The 18,279-nt window shown below is 56.0% G+C and overlaps 1 protein-coding gene across 6 annotated transcripts in view; it reads left to right on the forward strand.

The window, feature by feature from the left end:
• The window catches only part of MPPED1 (metallophosphoesterase domain containing 1), an 81,496-nt gene that overhangs the window by 12,856 nt on the left and 50,361 nt on the right, over positions 1 to 18,279 (forward strand). For 4 of the 6 annotated variants that reach the window (XM_082352675.1, XM_082352674.1, XM_082352676.1 and 1 more), the window contains one exon: positions 8,387 to 8,568. In XM_082352675.1, coding sequence (XP_082208801.1) covers positions 8,387 to 8,568 — 182 coding nt within the window. Of the gene's footprint in view, positions 1 to 130; positions 571 to 8,386; positions 8,569 to 18,279 lie in introns of those variants that run through there. The other 2 variants (XM_082352677.1, XM_082352679.1) reach the window with 2 other exon arrangements.

An 18,279-nucleotide genomic window follows, 5' to 3' on the forward strand; every position in this document is an offset into this window, starting at 1 on the left:
ACCCAGGGAGGGGACGGGACTTGCTGCAGGCCCCATGGCAGGGTAGGACCCTGGGCTTGGCCTGGCTGTCCTCTCTTCCCTCTGCCCCTCCCTTTTGCCCAGACCCCCTTTGCTTCTGTTGAAAAAGCAGAGATGCTTTCCAAAAGGACTGGGGAATTCTGCTGCCTGCCCTTTGGGGCTGATGGAAAATACCAGGGGTGCCCCAGCAGTGGGGCCGCAGCGAGAACGTAGACTCGGGACTCCTGTGCACAGGTAGAACCTCTCCCCCGCTCCCTGGATTTTTCCCCAGTGGCCGGGACAGGCGCAGGTGGCACAGGGCGGAGGTGGAGAAATTCCTGGTGCCGCCCCGGGCGACTCTGGGTGTTACCAGAGTGTCCTCCTCCTCCTTTGTCCCCGCTGCCCCCTCCCATCGGCCCTGCACCACAGGGCTTACCTGGTGAGGAAGCAGAGGCCCAGACAGGTGACCCACGTGAGCCCACACAGCTGGCAGGCACCAGAACTGACACCCGCCTCCGGTCCAGGGCATTCTCCTCGCTTAGCATCCTTTTGCTGTGATGTCTGTGGACGTAAGTACGTACGTGCCTCCATCTGAGAGTTTAGACATTCATCTGCTCCATTGTTGAAACTTCTCTCAGCCCCTTTGGGGTGCCCCTGTGCTGGGTCTGGGTCTCTGACAAGCCCCTGACGAGGGGGGAGCCCCACGAGTTCCCAGTGAGAGCACAGGGAGGTCAGAGCTGTGCTGGGGTTGCTCCTGGGCTCTGGGGCTCAGAGCAGGGCCCCCCCGACCCCCAGGCTGGGTCAGATGCCCCCATGAGGACACAGACCCCAGCTTCCTCTAGGACCTTGAGTACCGTCTCTAGGGAGCAGTGGTCACGTGAGGTATTAGCGGCTGTCCCTTCGGGGAGACGGGAGAACGCGGCACGCGGCCCACGTAGAGAAGGAGCCAGGGGGGTTCCACAACCGGGCCTGGAAGTGGGGTGGGGAGTTGCTGCCTCTTGTTTCTGTGTGGTTCCCTCGGGACTGGTCTTCTGTTGTAGAGGATGGGTGCAGAGAGATTATTCACGGCCGAAGGGGCTCTGGAAGGCAGGTGGGCACCAGGCCTGGGGGTGGGTTCCAGCGCTGGGAGCGCCCTCTTCCCTGCAGCGCCTGCTCTGGAAAACGTTCATTTCCGTGGGAGCTGCAGAGCTGGCCTTGCCAGTAGCTGCTTACTTTATTTTTTGGTAGATTTCTCTTTGGAAAACTAACTCCAGTACCCATTTTGGAGCCAGGTTGGCAGATTTGGGCAGGATGGGAGGCCCTGGGTCTCAGGCACGCTCTTCCTTGGTCTCTGGGACCTTGAGGCCTGGCAGGGCTGCTGCAGTGGGGAAGGCCTTCCCAGGGCTGGGTTTTCTCTTCTGTTGATGGGGTTTATCCTCCTGGGCTGGAAGTGACAGTGCCTGAGGTCCCCGGACGCCACTGGGGACGGGCGAGAGCACCGGGCCCCTCGGGCAGAGCAGGTGGGGTATGTGTCTGTGCCCATTTGTCTGCACACCCATTAGGAGGGGCCCCCGGGCACCGCAGATACAGCTGAGTAGCAGCAGGCAGAGCTGCCCTGTAGAACACCCCCGCCGGGCAGCCCCCAGTCCCAGAACAGGGCTAGGGCAACAGAAGTCAGGAGAGAGGGCGGCCAAGGGGCTGAGCAAGGACCCTCTGGAAGAGCTGACTTTTAGGTTGAGACCCAGAGGAGGAGGAGCGAGGGCAGCAAGTTGGGAGGGGCCCGGAGGAGGAAGCAAGCCAGGCAGAAGTTGCCACGGGGTCTGAGCCGGGGTGGGGTGGAGGGGGGGGTGGGAAGTGCAGGAACGCCCAGCTGGGTGGAGGGCGCGCTGGGCAGGAACCACGCGGGCCCCCATGGGCCAGGCTGTGTCCTGAGGAAGGGCAGTGAATGACCAGGTGAGAGAGGGGTGATTCCCCCCATTTAACAACTGCGGGTTATTTGTTCATTCATCCATTTATCCATCCACTCGGGGTGTTTGTGAGCAGCTACCCAGCACACTGGTTAGTTAGGAATATGGGCTTCAGGCTAGCCTGCCTGGCTTTGAATCCTGGCTCTGCCACTTGTTTGTTGGGTGTCTCTTGGTGCCTCAGTTTCCCTGTCTACCTAATGCTGCTCTTCGTAATACTGAGGATGAGGTAGGTGAACCCACATAGAGGGGGGCCAGGCCGCAAATGTCCAGTATTGTTAGTACTCGCTGGCTGGGCTAGGCGCTAGGGACACAGCAGTGATCAGGGACAGAGCCCTGCCCGCGCTGAGCTGACCCTCCAGCGGGATATGTCGTAAAAGTCATGAAGTGTGCGATAGCATAGGATCCTGGTAGCACTAAGTGCTGTGGAGAAAAAGCTTAATGGCTTTTTGCGGTCGCTCAGCTGGTGTGGAGGGAGCAGGTTCACACCGGCCTGCCCCGCTCCATCCCTCCCGGCCTGCTCTGTGCTGTCTGCTCCTGAGGCCAGGGTTCCGGGCTTTATTGGCAGTGGGGCTCTGGGGAGGCTGGGGGTTTGGGCCGGGTTCTGGGAAGAGCACGCAGTGAGCCCTGGTTCTGGACCCCTCATCCAGTGCTCTCTCATTGCCTGCTCGGGTCAACCCCCCTTTGGAATGCAGCTTTGTACCCAGCTGGGTGAAGCCGGGTCGCATGGGCACTCGGCGGGGTGCTGCTCCCTCCCACCCCCCTTCTTTGGACTCACACCCTGTGCACCAGGGAAGCACGTGGGTTTCCACAGCGAGTCTCCACTGAGGGAGACGCGGGAGGACGGATGCCACTTCCCAACGCGTGATTTATCGCCACCCTGGGCTTTGTCTCTGGGGTGAGGGAGAGAGAGCCCCTATTTAATAAATCCACAATTTACTTTAATAACAAGAGTGACAGTCCAAACGTGGCCTCCGATTGAGCCCTGTGATTTATGTAGTTGCCCCCAGAGACCCTGGCGGTAACGAGGCTGTCTTTGCCTGAGGAGTGAATGTCTGGATCTGGGCCTCCGGGTTTTGGGCCCTGAGACGGAAGACCCCTTACCCTGGGGGCCGAGAAACCCTGCGGTGGTCTGGGGGGATCCCCTCCAGGCACCGGCCCCTTCGTCCTGGGTGGCCAGGTGGACGGGTAGCCTGGTGCTCAGCGAGAAGGTGAGAGTGGTGTCTGGGGGACAGGGTTACCCTGGGGATCCACCTTATGGGGGGGGGGCTGGTGCCAGGCATGGCGACTCCTCTCTGGCCTTTAAAAGCAGTCCCATTGGTGGATACTAGACTAACCCATTTAAAGACCCTCCAAGCATGTCAGGCTGTGCGGGGTCCTTGAAGAATGTAGCAGGGCTGGATCACTGCTCTGCGCCAGGCTGGGACTGGCCCCCTGTCCCCGGCCCTCCCCTCTGGGCCAGGTTGGAGTGCCGACCCCCTCGCTAGGTGAGACCGAGGCTTCAGAAGGGACCCGGTGGCCCCTAGCCCGTCTGTGCACGGAGAGGTCTCCAGGAGACAGTGAGGGTCAGCCTTGGCCCCGGGAGGGGCCGAGGGGGCGTGGCAGGAAGGAGGCCCTGACCTGGGCTCTGTCTGTTCTCCAGCCGCATCCTGCACCCTCTCCCCAAGGGCTCCAGGTGCAGTTCTGGTTTCTGGGACATTCATGTTTTTTTTTTTTTTAAATTAATTTTTATTGGAGTATAGTTGCTTTACAATGTTGTGTTAGTTTCTACTGTACAGCAAAATGAATCAGCTATACATATACATAAATGCCCTCTTTTTTAGATTTCCTTCCCGTTTAGGTCACCACAGTGCGTTAAGTAGAGTTCCCTGTGCTATACAGTATGTTCTCATTAGTTGTGTATTTTATACATAGTATCAATAGTGTATATGTGTCAATCCCAATCTCCCAGTTCCTCCCACCCCCCCCTTCCCCCTTGGTATCAGACACATTTGTTCTTTATGTGTTTTCTGGGACATTCCATTGTTCCCTCTGCCTCCCCTACTCTTTGTCCTGACAACATAGACTTATCCTTCAGATCTCACCCAGGTGTCACTTCCTTGGGGACACCTTCCCTGACCCTTCCCCAGACCTCCCTAACTGCCCCCCCCACCCCAGATCTAAGCACTCAGAGCCTCCCCTTCGTGGCACAGGCTTCAGCCTGTGCTTATGCATTCATTTGTGGGACAGTTTTCTAAGCATCTGTCCCCTCCACCAGCACGGGCTGTCCCTCGAGCCTAGCACAGTGGACAGGAGGAGGGAAAGAAAAGGGAGCGAGGATGAGGCAGGGTGCACGCCCCAGGAAGAGTGTGGTGGGAGGTCAAGGAGGGCTTCCTGGGGATGGTGGCATAACCCCGGAGCTTGGAGGACCAGCAAGAGCAAAGCCAGGATGTGGGGAGGAAGGGCAGGCACAGGGACTCGGGGTGGAGGTCACCTCGGAGCCAGTGCTTCGTGGAAAGAGCCTTGGGCAGTGTGGCCCAGTGCCAACCAGTCCCTGCCCTCCCCTGGGCCTCCGTTTCCCCACTTGTAGGATGACAGGAGGGGACCAGAGGTCTCTCTCATTCTAGAACGCCACGGCTCGTGTCCAGTTACATGGCTGGACATGGTTTTGGAACTTCACTGAAGGGACGAGTCCTCTGCCCTCCACCCCCTGGCTTTCAGTGCACCCTGTTTCCCCAGGAAATAGTGGGGGGACGGGGCTCTGCTTCTGATGCCCACATGAGTTTTTGGTACCAGGAGCTGTACTTCCAGGGAGCCAATGGCTTAGGGGAGAGAGAGATGGAGAAGGGGGCCAGGGCACAGGAAATGCGCTGCAGGGGGCATTCATTGGGGTTTCCAGTTCTCACAACAGCTCCGAGAGAGTGGGTGGTTCCCACCTTACAGAGCTGGACTGGAGAATGGGAGGGTCCAGGGCACAGCGAGGAAGTCGCCGAGCCGGGGTGCCAGCCTGGGTCCAGGCGCCGGAGGCTGAGTTCTCTATTCTGCACCATCCCTGCCGCCAGGATTCTGGTGGGAAGATCCCTTGTGAGGCTGGAGAGAGTGGTGACAGGTTTTAGGTCTCAGAGAGAGAAAGAGCCACAGCCTTGACTGGGGCCACCTCAGCAGGCAGATGCTTTGGGAAAGTCGGGTTTGGCCCCCACCAAACCAGGAACACTTGTTTCCATACCTTCTCTCTGGTCCATGAAGAACGACTCTGGAAAATAACCATCTTGCTTTGTTTCTTCTGGTCGCGAGAAGGTGTGAGGTTAAATGCCCCAATTCCAGTTCTGAAGACCTAGGTTCAAATTCTACTCTTTAACGTACTAGCAGGGGCCCTGGATGTGGGACTAACCTTTCCAGGCCTCAGTTACTTACTCCACAGGGCTGCTGGAACTCAGGGGGCTAGCCAGGGTTGTGCCATTGCAAGTGTCAGAAACCCAATTCAAATTGTCTTATGGGTAAAAGAGAGTTTACTGGCTCACATAATTAGCTAGGAAATCCAGGATTGGACCAGCTTCAGGCACAGCTGGATCTAGGGGTCAAATGATGCTGCTGAGTCCTCCCACCCTTTGTGTGCTCTCTTTCTCTTTCTCCATATCTTCATTCTTCTTGCTCTTTTCCTCACTTCTAAACACAGGCAGGGTTTCTGGGAGCTGCACGAGGTGGTCTCTATGGGTGTCCTGTCCTGTGCCTAGCAGGTGTTTGGTATTTAGGGGGCACTCAAGAAGCATTTGTCCATAGATTGACTGAATGAAATGAAGTAAGGCCTGGAAATAGTCCAGCTTGGTGTGAGTTCTGGAACCAAAAACCAGCTTCAGATTCCAGCTCCACCAGCTTCCATAGCTGAGATCCTGGGCAAGTTAGCCTTTTCTCATCCTCAGTTTCCTCATCTATAAAATGGGCATACCCATAGTGCCCTGCTCAGACAGTCACTGTGAGGGTGAAGAGAGCAGATGCATGTAAAGCGCTTAGCACATAATGAGCTCTCAACCCGTGGAAATCATCAATACCATTACTGTTGTTATTATTTCAAGGTTGAGCATTTGTTACAATCCAAATAGCCGCAGGACAGTGCGGAGAAATAAGAGTCTATTTTTTTTTCTCTGGGGATTATTAAGTTTGCATTCTCACTGAGCTCAGAAGCCTCGGGGCGGAGGGAAGTAAGAGCAGAGTTAATTACAGAGCTTGGGCTCCAGCAGGAGGCCCAGTCTGACTAGCGCCCGTGGAACTCGCGTGCTCTTGGCTGGCTGATGGCGGGAATTGCGACCTGCTCAGGGCTCCTCCACGAGGGACTCACAGGGGGTGACATCTCCCTTCCTGTGTCTCCTTTCTTTGTCTCTTTGACTTGTTCTCTGTTTGCTTGTGGTGTCCTCACAACCTCAGTGTATGTGAGGGGGAATGAAAGAAAGAAAGAAAGAAAGAAAGAAAAAGAAAGAATGAATGAATGAATTTGATTGGCTCACTCATGTTCCTTGCCAGGCCAGTAGCCCAGTAGCGATTGGCTGCCTTGGTCCAATCAGCTGTGTTAGGGGCGGACAGGTGGATTCACAGGCTCGCTCCCTGCAAGACTGTCACATGGGGTGGGGGGAGGGACCCAGAGGACAGAGGAGTGGCAGGAATTACTGGCAAGGAGATTTGAGCTTCCAGACCAGCTCAGGCATCACCTCCTCCTGGAAAGTTCAGGGCGCCCCAGGCCAGGTTAGGGCCTTCTCTGGCCCCCAGCCCCTCTGCTGCCCCATCAAATCTTGTGACTTCATTGTCGCTTCCTGGCCAAGTCTGTCTCCACCATCAGTCTGGGATCAGGCCTGGTTCATTCAGTTCCCCAGCTTTGAGCTCAGGGCTGGTACCCAGTAGGCATTCAGGATGTGTTGTGTTGAATGAATGAGGGAATGAATGAAGGAATGAGAAGGACGGAGAAGGGTTCCAGAACCCTCCTGTTGCCATCAGCAGACTCAGGGATTTTTCCTCTTCTCCCCCCTCGGGTCCAACTCTGACCTGCTGGGATTCTAACTTGACTTAACCACCCCCAGAAAGGTGCCCCGCGAACCCCTCCTGCCGCGGCCTGGTGACGTGGAGGGGCCGATGTGATGCCGTAGCTGCGGCGGGTGGGGCGTGCTAATGCTCCCTGCACATTAGCATGCTGAACCCACGTCTCTCGTAAGGTGTTAATTACATTTCATCGAAGTATTTTGTCTGGAAAAAAAAAAAAGGATAATTAGAAAGATGTCTTTAAAAGTATTTATGTAACTGATATGGTACCGCTTTCGGTTTGGCGCAGAATTAGATTTAAACACAACTCCTTGAGTGGCATACTCATTTGGAGAGAGCAGCTCGTTGAAATGTCATTGCGTTGTTTTTCAGAGTTTTGAGCCTGGCAAAACCAGTCAGCTGAGGAGGGAGAGTGTGGCTCTCGGGGAGAGCCCTGAACTGGGGGGGGGGGGGGCACCTGCTCAGTTCCTCATCTGTAAGACGAGAGGGCTCCCAGGGGCTCCCAGGGACCAAGAACTTACAGTTGTGCAGCTTTTTAATTTTCTGAACATTGTCGCCTAATGAGGTAGCTCCATTTTACAGACGAGCAAACCAAGGCCAAACATTTTCCTAAGGTTACACGTTAGTGACGGGCAGCAGATCTGGGACCTGAAGCCTGGTCTTCTAATTCCAGAACTGTTTTCCTACAGGACCTTGGAAAGCCCTTGTCCTAAACCCAATCGGACCATCTCATAGTTTTGGAGAATTGCTGCCTGTCTTTAGTGCTTTGTTTCACAAGTTCCCACGAAACTCCCCCCTTCGCTCGTGGCTCTCCCTGGATGCTACTTGTGCTTTCTCTGCACAGTGCCGGAGGGTCGGCTCTTCCAGCTGGATGGTGGACCTCAGTCCATGCATCCTTGGTGGGGCTGATCGCCCCCCCAAGGGGGTGAAAACTGGTTTTGGGGGGGTGAAAAAAATCTTACTCTGATTCTAAAGCACAGATACACACACAGTAAATGAACAGATATACAGCATATCTGTGGTGTTAGAATTTTATGAGAGAGGGGTGAGTAGAAAAAACATCTAAAAAGGCCCCTGAAGGGCTGATAATGAAAAAAAAAAAGGTTGAGAGGTACAGCTTGTCAAGCAGCAGGTTAGCTGTCGTCGCCGTACAGGTGCACGCAGGTACAGGTGCCAGGCTCCACCTGTCAGCCCTTCCCACTCATTGCCTCGCAACAACCCTCGGGGCTTCCCAGGTTACGGAGGGGAAGCTGAGGCTCAGGGGGGACATGTTTTGCCCGGCTGGTGAGCAGGAGGGTCACGATTCGGACGCAGGTGGGCAGGCGGATGTGATCTGGACCACAGGTGATCTGGTCTGGCTGTGATCTGAGCTGATGCGACATGAGCTGCAGGCTCCCAGCGCCGTGACCCCGTGACCCCACGATCTTCTCTCCCCTCAGGGTGGACCCGGTGCCTCACGACGCCCCCAAGCCGCCCGGATACACCCGCTTTGTCTGCGTGTCTGACACCCACTCGAGGACGGACCCCATCCAGATGCCCTACGGCGACGTGCTGATCCACGCCGGGGACTTCACTGAGCTGGGGCTCCCGAGCGAGGTGAAGAAATTCAACGAGTGGCTGGGTAGGTGCCAGAAGGGGTGGTGCCTGTGAGCAGCCAGACTCGGGCGGCCCCCCGCCCACCGTCCTTCCTCCCTGCTCTGCCCGGCCCCTCCCTGGACTTTGTCACCTGTCCACCTCCCCCGGGAAGCCCCCTGACCTCCGGGACCAGGCCACACCCCTCTCACTCTCCAGTGACACCTAGGAGGTCTCCTGCCCCAGCACTTGTCTCTGCTGTGATTTTCCATTTGTTTGTGGGATTTTTTTGGCCTGGGAGACTTCCTCCCAAAGGGATTTTGCCCAGGTTTGTTTTCATCCACTTGTGTGTCCAGCCCCCAGTGCCTGGTACAGGTAGGTGCTGAGTAAATAATTGATGAGCGAATAGGTGGCTGAATGGGCGAATGAATGAATGACGCTCTGGGAACAGTGATGGCAGGGCAGGCACTCAGCTGGTAGGTACCGGCTCAGCCACCCACTGTCATTGACGGCTTCTCCAGTGAGGGGACCCTCCAGGCCTCCGTGGCCCCGAGCAGGAGCCCAGGGGGCCGGGTGTGGGCTCCTCCGTGGGCAGCCATTGGTACAGGCAGCGGAGTGCCGTCCCACGCCATAGGAGATGGTGAGCCATGATTTGCAAGCACGCCCCTAGGGTTTTGTCTTTGGCTTTGCTTTCTTCCAAAATAAGAAAGACATAAATCTGGGGTGCCCCCTGGGAAAAGCCATTTGCTTGGAATCCAGAGAAACCTCACAGCGAATCTCTCTGCCATGGCCCGAGGGGACAGGTGGATGGCCCCTGGGCTGCCCGGTGTACTGGCCTGCTGTCACAGAGGCCTGGGTATGGGGCGGGCCCACCTCGCCGTGCAGCCCCTCGTGGCCGCCAGACGGTCCCCCGCCTCCCCAGGGGCGTCCCGCTGTGCGGCTGGCTGGGGGCTGTGCAAGCAGAGGGCCAGGAGCGGAGGGCCAGGAGCGGAGGGCCAGGAGCGAGGCGGGTGGCTGCAGCGGCAGAGGCTGGCTTTGCCAGTCGAGACAAATATTTACAAGCAAGGCCTTGCACTCCCCTTGGCAGGCTTGGAGCTTTAAATATTGATTATTCAAATGGGAAGTTCTCATCAAGGGCCCTGTTTGGGCTGAGCCATGTGAAGGCTGGGATGGGAGGGGCTCCTGTCGGTGAGTCTGCCCTGGGCTTCTCCCCACACCCCGTGCTGCTTCCTAGGAGGGGACCCTCACTGAAGCTGGTTTCTTGTCCCCCTGCTGTGGGTCTCAAAAGATGTGAGGCTGAGCCGAGTCCGTGTCCCAGGCAGAGAACAGGAGTCGCTGGTGGCTGGGCACCTGCTTGTGTGCCAGGCTCCTTACCACCACTGCCAGGCTGAATTTGAGGAACGGCCATCTGGGGTGGGTGCTGTTTAGACCCCTATCTGACAGAAGACGATGTCGGCTCCCCTGCACTGAGGTTCCCGAAGTGAGGGACTATTTCCGATGTACCCCCGGCCCAGACGTGCTCCTCTCCAAGCTGAGTGAGTCAGTGAACCCAACAGTTGCATGTGCCAGGGGGGTGGTGGCCAAGGGCTGTGGGATCTCAGCGCAGAGGCTGATGGTGGTCTCCTCCCAGGCAGGGGCGGCTTCTGGGACAAGCTGCCATTGGGCTGGGCCCGGCCTGGGGAGCTGGGCCATTGTGCTGGGAACAGAGTGGCTGCAGGCTGAGGGGACAGCTGAGGCCAAAGCCTGCGGGGGGACACTTGAGAGGTGGCATGACGTGTTGTGACTGGAGGGAGGAAGTTTGGAGGACGTGAGGGTGATGAGCCTGGAAAGAGGGGTGGGGACTCTCTGAGACTCTGCAGATAAGGGGAAAGCAGGGGCCTGGGTGGGCCAGCACGGTGAGATGGCCATTTTAGGAGAATCTCTTTACTCGCCTCTTAACAGAAGTCAGAGCTATGTGCTGGGGGAATTTAGGAGGCTTTCTTCATAGTCTGCACTTGGCGTGGGATTGATTTATTTGCCTGGATCGTCACGGGTGGGAAGGGTGAACTTACAGAGGGGTCTCCCTTTTACAAAAGGGACCTCTCCCCTTGGCAGGCTTGAAGTGTTTGCAGATGTCAGTGTTTGTCACTCAAGTGGGCTGGGTGGGGCTTCAGACTGAAGAGTGACAGAGCTGGAGGAATTTGCATGTGAGTTAGGGCATCAGTAGGAGTGGGTTTATAGCGGTCCGTCCGCAGCTGGCTTTTTGGGAACTGGCCCACTGCGCAAGGTGACTCACCTCTGTGGGCTGGCGGTTCACGTGCCAGGGGTGTGGTAATGTGGCAGAGGTGGGCTCAGGGTGGTGCTATAAAGGGCTCTGTGTTTATTGAGTGTTAGCATGTGCCCTTTATGTATATTATTAAATCATTTGCTTCTCTTGATGAGGGAACGAGGCAGGAGCTATTGTCATCCCCACTTGACAGAGGAGAAACCGAGGCCCAGAGGAGTGAAAGAACTTGCCCAAGGTCACACAGCTAGTAAGTGGCAGAGCTGGGATTTAAACCCAGACAGTTGGACTCCAGAGCCAAGCTCTCGTCCTCTCCTCTGTATCACCTCTTGTCCTCTCCTCTGTATCACCTCTCTTGTTTTTATGGTGAAAGCTCACTGATTCGAAGTTAAGGTGTGGACTGTGCCTTTTGGGGCCAGACGTCCAGGGTCAGTTTTCTCCCAGGTGATTGCAGCAGTCATGTGACCTCTCTGAGCCTCCCTGGCCTCGTTTTAACTGGGGGTGGTCAGGCTCCCCTTGACCTGCCTGCCTCTTTGGCGGCAGGTGGTTTTGAGACTCCACTGGGCTGGAGGAAATGTTCAAGTGTGTGAACTGTAAAGGGCGGTGTAGATGTTATTACTGCCCCCAGGAGCTGGCGTTTGCAGATCAGGGCCCCCTTGGGGCAGAGGTAGGGGACATGGGCTGGTCCCACAGTAGTCAGTGGGGGGATTTGACCTGAGCCTTCACGCTGAGTTGCAGGGAGAAGCGGTAGATGATTTGTGTGTAGAAGTGTGTGGAGTTGACCTACGATCTCAGCTGTGTGGGCGGTTCTTGCAGACACACACACACACACACACACACACACACACACTCAGCAAAGACCGCAGGGGTATTCATTCGTCCATTCAGTACACCTCACTGAGAGCTCTGTGCAAGCGTGTCCCACGCAGTGGGTGATGGTGGGGAGTGAGGACAGGGCGCTGCGTCTGGTGATGGGGACACAGTGGATGGGTGGATACACCAGAAGCAGTAAGAGAACCGTTCACGTGATAAGGTCGGCAGAGCGCTGGCCCGGGGGCGTGATGGTGACTGAGAGCCCCTTGAGGCGCCATGGAAGGCCTCCCTGAAGAGGTGGCTTTGGGTGAGGCATGGAGGTGAGAGTGAGGTGATGTACGAGGGACATTCCAGGCAGGGGCAGAGCGGCTGCAGAGGACCTGAGGGCAGGCAGGCAGGTGTGCAGTGTGGAGGGTTTGTCACCGGTTGGTTCAGATACGCCCTGTGGGCCAGAGGCAGGAGTTTGGGGTTGATTCTAAGTGCCATGGGGTCTTTGGGAAGGTTTGTGTGTGGGAGTGACCTTTAAAAAGGCCTGGATTGCAGAGACAGCAAGACCAGTGAGGGCAAAGGCTCTGGAATGTTCCAGAAGCGATGTCTGGGAGATGGGATCATGAGGGATTTTTATTTTCTTCTTTATGGTTCTCTCTCTTTCTTTTTTCCCTCTGATTTTCTATAGGGAGCATGTATTATTCTCGTAGTTTTAAAAAGGCAACACTAAAATCTCGCTGTTTTTAAAGAAATGCTGGCCTCTCTGGTGTCTGGTGCACAGTGTGTCCCAGGATGGGGATAGGGGTGGCGCTGGGCTCAGGTCAGTGCTGGTGTCAGCCAGCCACTCAGAAGCTCTCCCCTGGAGCCCCTTCCCTAGGCCAGCGGGGCCCCATCCACCTCTCAGGCCCCCTGGCCCAGCCCCTCCTCCGCCTGAGTGAGAAAGTTACAGAGTTGAAATTCATAATCAGCTTCTTCCCTGTTCGTTGATCTCATGGAAAGCATCTAAAATCATATTCCAGGGGGCACCTCCAGACAGACAGGAGAAGATTTATAAAGTTAATAAAGGCCCTCCTTGTAAGAGAAGATTAGGCACCTAACTGGGGAGAGGTGTGGCTAAACTTACGCGACTCGAATTTGCTGTCGGGTGCGTTGCTCTTGGCTTGGCGGTGCGTGGTGTCCACGTTTTGCCCACTTGCAGGCTTCTGTATGGGTCTGTGTTCTTTGGGGGGCGCTGGGTTGGGGATGACAGGGCCCCTCTGAGCAGACCCTTTTTCCCTTCGGCCGTTGATATCCCAAATACATTCATGAAATAGAAACACCAGCTTGATTTGTAAATGTCCCCATAAGCAGCTAAAAAATTGCTAAGGACGGGCTTTCTGGCTATAAAGAGTGAAAAGAAGAGCAAAATTGGCTGAAAATGGAAAAGAATGTGCTGGAAGCTCCTTGCTCCCCTGCAGTAACTGCGTGATGATGGACCAGCAGCGTGGAGCCCACAGACTGGTTGGCCCAGTAAGTCGTGTCTGCAGGGAGGTGGGACGGCATGAAGGTTAAGAGCTCCCTCCTGGAAGTCAGGCAGACTTGTCTTCACCCCTGCTTCAGCCTCTTATTTGCTGTGTGACCTTAGCTTAGCCACTCAACCTCTCTGTGCCTCATCTGTAAAATGGGAAGAATTATTTACCTACCCCACGGCGTTGGAGAGGATTGAAGAATCATGTTCCCATACAGTGCTTAGCACAAGGAGAAGCCCTCCGGAAGTAGCAGCTGTTGTCGTAAAAAGCCTGCCTCTCCCTGAGCTGAGTCCCCCACAAACACAGGGAAATCAACGAGCCTCAAGGTCGGCCGAGCCATTTTCTTCCAGCCACACTGGCAGACTCCAGTTCCCCACCCTGGGCCCTGGCTCATGCTCGTCCCCCAGCTGGGAAGGCTCTTCCTCATCCACCCGACAGAGTCCTACCCGCCCCTAAATGTCGCTCTTGTGAAGCTTCCCCCTGCCCCACTGGGCGGCATTGGTCCCTCCTCCCTGTGCACCCAGGGCTCCCTATTCAGGCCTTGGTGGTGGCCCTCACCTTGTGGAGGGAAGTATCTGTGTCCTCATGCCTCCCGTCCGCCCTGCCCCCGCCCCCCACCGAGACTGTCGGCCCCTGGAGGGCAGGGCGAGCCTCATCCCTAGCGCCAGCCGGTGCCTCAGCCAGGGGGAAGCCCTGGACAGAGACGTAGACTCGGGATGGATGCACTGTGAGCTGGTCCCTGCGTCCCAGCAGGGCTGGTGGCTGTTGGGTGGGACGGCAGTAAATGGGGCTTCGAGGAGGGCAGGGCTGTGAGGCAGAAGAGTGTGGGCACGGCTGTCGCAAAACGGGACTCCGGGAGGGTCTGCGAAAGGGCAGAGGCTGAGCGGGGGTCTCCAGGATGAGCCTAGGAGCTGAGGCCAGCAGGTGAGCCTGGGGTCCCCACTGGAAGCGGGGGGTGCTGAGGGCAGGGACAGAGGCCGAGCGCCCAGGAACACCCGCCTCCCAGGATGCCGTCTGCAGGGGCAGCGCCTGACCCTGAGGCCGCGACACGCCCGCATCTTCCCCAAGGGAAGAACACCAGGCCAAATTCTGCCTCTGGCTCTGAGCGACAGCCGTGCCCCCAAGAGCTGTCAGTTCACGAGACGGGATTCACAAGATGCCGGAAAGCCTGCTCTCTGCGACTGGCAGGGGCCAGGCTGGCCTCCCCACGCCCCTGCCGGGAGAAGCCTGCAGCCTCCGCATCCCTCGCTCCCACCCCGGCTCCTGCAGCCTCAGACCCCGGCACTGGCCTCAGAGTGACTGCCCCGAGGCCACAGCCGGCTGCTCACCCCTCCTCTCCGCCTCCCCACCTGACTGGTGCCACCCCGTCCAGCGTGGGTTCTCCTTCCCCAGCTTCCACACCTCCCTCTCTGGGCTCTCTGCTTCTCCATCTCCTCCTTTTGTACCTGGTTCTCCTCCTTCTCACTTAAAGTGGCTCCTCCCAGGACCAACCATGGGCCTCTCGACCCCTTCTTTCCAGATGATAGTCATACCCCCCTGCTCTTGCTCCTGCCCAGACTCGCAGACGCCTCCATCTCCTCCCAGACCTGATCCCTCTTTGAGATCCAGCCCGGTATATTAATCAGTCTTCTGAGAAGACACCTCCTCCTGGCTGTCCACCAGGATTTTAGACTCGTTTTTAGGTCCCAAACTGAACTCCAAAACCTCAGCCCCATCCCCAGAGGCTATGTAGTAAGGCGTAGGCCTCCACTGAGACCCTCCCAACCACAGCTCCGGTGCCCCCGCTCCCTTCCCTCTGAGGCCATCAGGGCCACCTATTGTTATTTTCGCCCTGCTGTTGTCTGTCCTGCCCGTGTCTTCTTCACTCACTTCCGTCACCTGCCGAGTTGCTTTGGGGTCCCAAGTGGGCCGCCCTGCCAGCCTCCCCTTCCTCCTGCAGGATCCTGTGAGCCCCTCGAGGGTTGAGACAGCGCCTAGTCAGTGCAGGTCCTCAGGACCCAGCCCAGCCTGGCCCCAGGGGTGCTCGCGGGTGTCTGTTGAATAGAGCGTGGAGAGGCCTGGTTAACCACAAGGAGCTGGTTAATTAAGTGGCATTACCCTTAGCGGCATCAGGCAGGGGAGGAAGACGACGGACTGGTAATGGAGAGTTTAGAAGTTATAATTAACTTTTTAGTGGCACCCTAGCATAAAACGATATATAAGACAATATAAAAGGGGTCCAAGGATTTAGTTAAATAGAGCTAGGTCTTTTGCAAGTAAACCCTTAATTAAAATCTGTGAGGGAGGAAGGGAGAGAAAGGGAAATGGAGAAATCATTCCGAGGTGATTTCTTTGTTTTTTGCCTCATTTGCCACCGCGATGAGGGCCCGAGGGCCATGGGGGGTTGGTGCAGAGATGGGCTCCACGCCGTCCTTTTGCCTCTTTGCCACTGGACTCAGGAGCCCGTGGCAGGAGCTGCAGGTGGAGCTGAGGATGTCCATGCTCCCCAGGGTCCCCAGGGATCCTGGCACAGAATTGTTATTCTTTGTGGGAAACAATTGTTTCGGATGCAGCTAGAGGTTGACGACCTCCTCACCCACTGCCCAGGTTCGGCCCTTCTCTTCTCTCCCTTCCCCCTCCTCTGGGGCGAGGCCAGCCTTCGGGAAGGCTGCGTTCTGGCTCGCCACTCCCCACAGCTCTGTCCCCGGCAGCTTGTACAAGTCGCTGCTTTTGTCTTATTCCTGAGACAAATTGTTTTTACCTCCATCCTTCCAGCCTCCCCACAGTGGGACACCTTCTTCCCAGAGTCTCTTACCTGTGTGTGTGTTCACTTGCGTCTCTCTATGCCCAGTACCTGCCGCGGGCCGTGGAAGTTCCGCGGTGGACATCCAGCGTATCAGGCCTGAGAGACAGGACCTGGGTGACCCCGCCTGGGCCGTGCACACCCCAAGTTTGGAGCCGGACACCTTCTGGGTTTCCTTGGGCAGAGCCATCCCGCTGTCCTGCCCCACGTGGCCAGGGTGGTGGGGGAGGGGTGGGTTTCCTGGGACTGGCTGAAGTCCCTAGGGTGTGGGCAGCTCGGCTGGCCGGCAGGTCCAGTCTGACAGGCCTCACGTTGACCGAGGTCAGGACTCACAGCCTCTCCGGCAGAGCTGGGGACGGAGCGCTGAAGTCAGGGGTTCCTGGGGCCCACTTCGGACTCTGCCCTTCATTGGCCAGGTGGCCTCGCTTCTCCCTCTGAGTGTCCATGTCTGCATCCATAGAATGTGACGTTTAGACCATGTGTTAACTAAGCCCCCTCCTAGAGCTCCTGCCCAGCTCCCCTCCTGGTCCACACTCCTGACCTCAGAGCCCCGCTGTGGGTGAACTGAGGGTCTGTCTCTCCCGCTGGCCTGTGACTGCGGGAGAACAGGGGAGGGGTCCACACACATCCCAGTCATCCCATGTCTTGGGCGGAGCGCCTACCGTGTTCCCTGTCTTGGTGTTGGAGATTTGGTGATGACCAACGTAGCCCCTGCCAGGAGGGCCGGAGGACAAATGCAGGGTCAGGCGATAAGCAAAGTACAGTAAGTCCCCTACATAAGAACGAGTTCTGTTCCGAGAGCGCGTTCCTAAGTCCAATTTGTCTGTAAGTCCAACAAAGTTAGCCTAGGTACCCAAGTAACACAATCGGCTGTATAGTACTACATCACCACTGCTTTTACGCTTGCTTCCGGATGTCCTGGGCTTGAAATAAAAATACTATACTACTGTACTCTACATGCTCGCATCTTTGAGTTTGCAGCTTAAAGGTTTGTAGTAGGGGACTTACTGTAAACGGACAAGATCATTTAGGTGATTGGATGGATGAATCAGATCAGTGATCAGGGCGAGGTGATAGTGACGGGGGTGGGAGGTTTCTTGACATAGGTGATCTAGGACGGCCTCTCCGAGAGCGTCCTGAGCTGAAGAGGGCCCTGCCCTGAGTTGTTTGGTGTGCAGCCCGAGGCCTGCAGGGCTGAGCCCAGTGATGGCAGAGGCCAGGGAAGGAGGCCCCAGTCTGCTGACCAGCGGGGTGACGATGTGGATTTTATTCTGAGTGTTAAAGTGGCCACAGAGCGGGGGAGGGACATGGTGTGACTCAGTGTTTTGAAAGTCCCCTTTGGCTGCTGGGTCGTGCATGACCGTAGCAGACAGGGGAGGACACTGGGACTCCAGGAGAGGCAGGAGGGCTGGGAGTGGACCTGGAGGTGGCCAAGGGGACAGACAGCAGTGTGGGAGTTCAGCTACAGTGTGGCGGTGAGATCAACAGGAGTTGCTGTTGCCGGGAGAGATGGGATGGAGAGTGAAGGGGGTCGTTAACAGGTATCCACAGAGCCCGGCAGGCTTGGCACAACGTGGGCGAGTGTTTATCGCCAAGTATTTGTTAAGTGAGTGAAAAAGGAAAAGAAAAACCCTGTGCTGTGGTCACTCCAACCAAAATATCCAACCAACTTCATTTTTTAAAGAGCTCATAATAATCATCACTGGATGTGTACAGTAGACTTAAAATGGATTCTGGCTCCTTTGCTCATTAGTTGGATACAATGTCCTGATCCAGACATTTTCAGAAGCAGGTTGCTCTTCCCGCAAAGACTCGAGATTGAATGTTTAAAACAAAAAAAATTTTTTGACTCTGGGTTCATGTCATTTCTGGCTCTGTCTGCTCAGAAGCAGGTCGGTGTTGAGGAATTTTGGTTGTGTGTAGTCACAGCAGCCAAGGTGACTGATAAACAAGTTGTCGCCCTGAGAGAGGGAGACCAATGCTCAGATAAAAAACTAGAGGAAAAGTGCAGTGGACGTTCGGTATTCATTCAGAAAAGTAACTTGCTCTATTCTTCACCAAAAAAAATGTCTCACAAAGCCAAGCTGTGTTTCAGGGGCTAAAAGACAGAAAGTTACCTTCTAATAAAGATGAAAAATCTAGAATTCTAAGTGGTAGTCAAGCGATTTTGGCCAGCCATAATTACAGTATTTTCATGTTAATATATAACCCCCCCCCAAAGGTGTGCTTAAGTGCTAATTATCTATTTACAACAGAATGGCTTTGGAAATGAAATGAGCCCCCTGTTGTGTGTGTGTGTGTGTGTGTGTGTGTATTTCAAACATGTTTTGCAGTGGTTTTTTTTTTTTTTAAGACCATCATCCTAAAAATCTCTGCCTTAAGTTAAAAAAATTTTTTTTTAATGTT

This window comes from Balaenoptera borealis (assembly GCF_965194805.1).
Source record: "Balaenoptera borealis genome assembly, chromosome: 13".
In the NCBI taxonomy this organism is placed as follows: domain Eukaryota; kingdom Metazoa; phylum Chordata; class Mammalia; order Artiodactyla; family Balaenopteridae; genus Balaenoptera; species Balaenoptera borealis.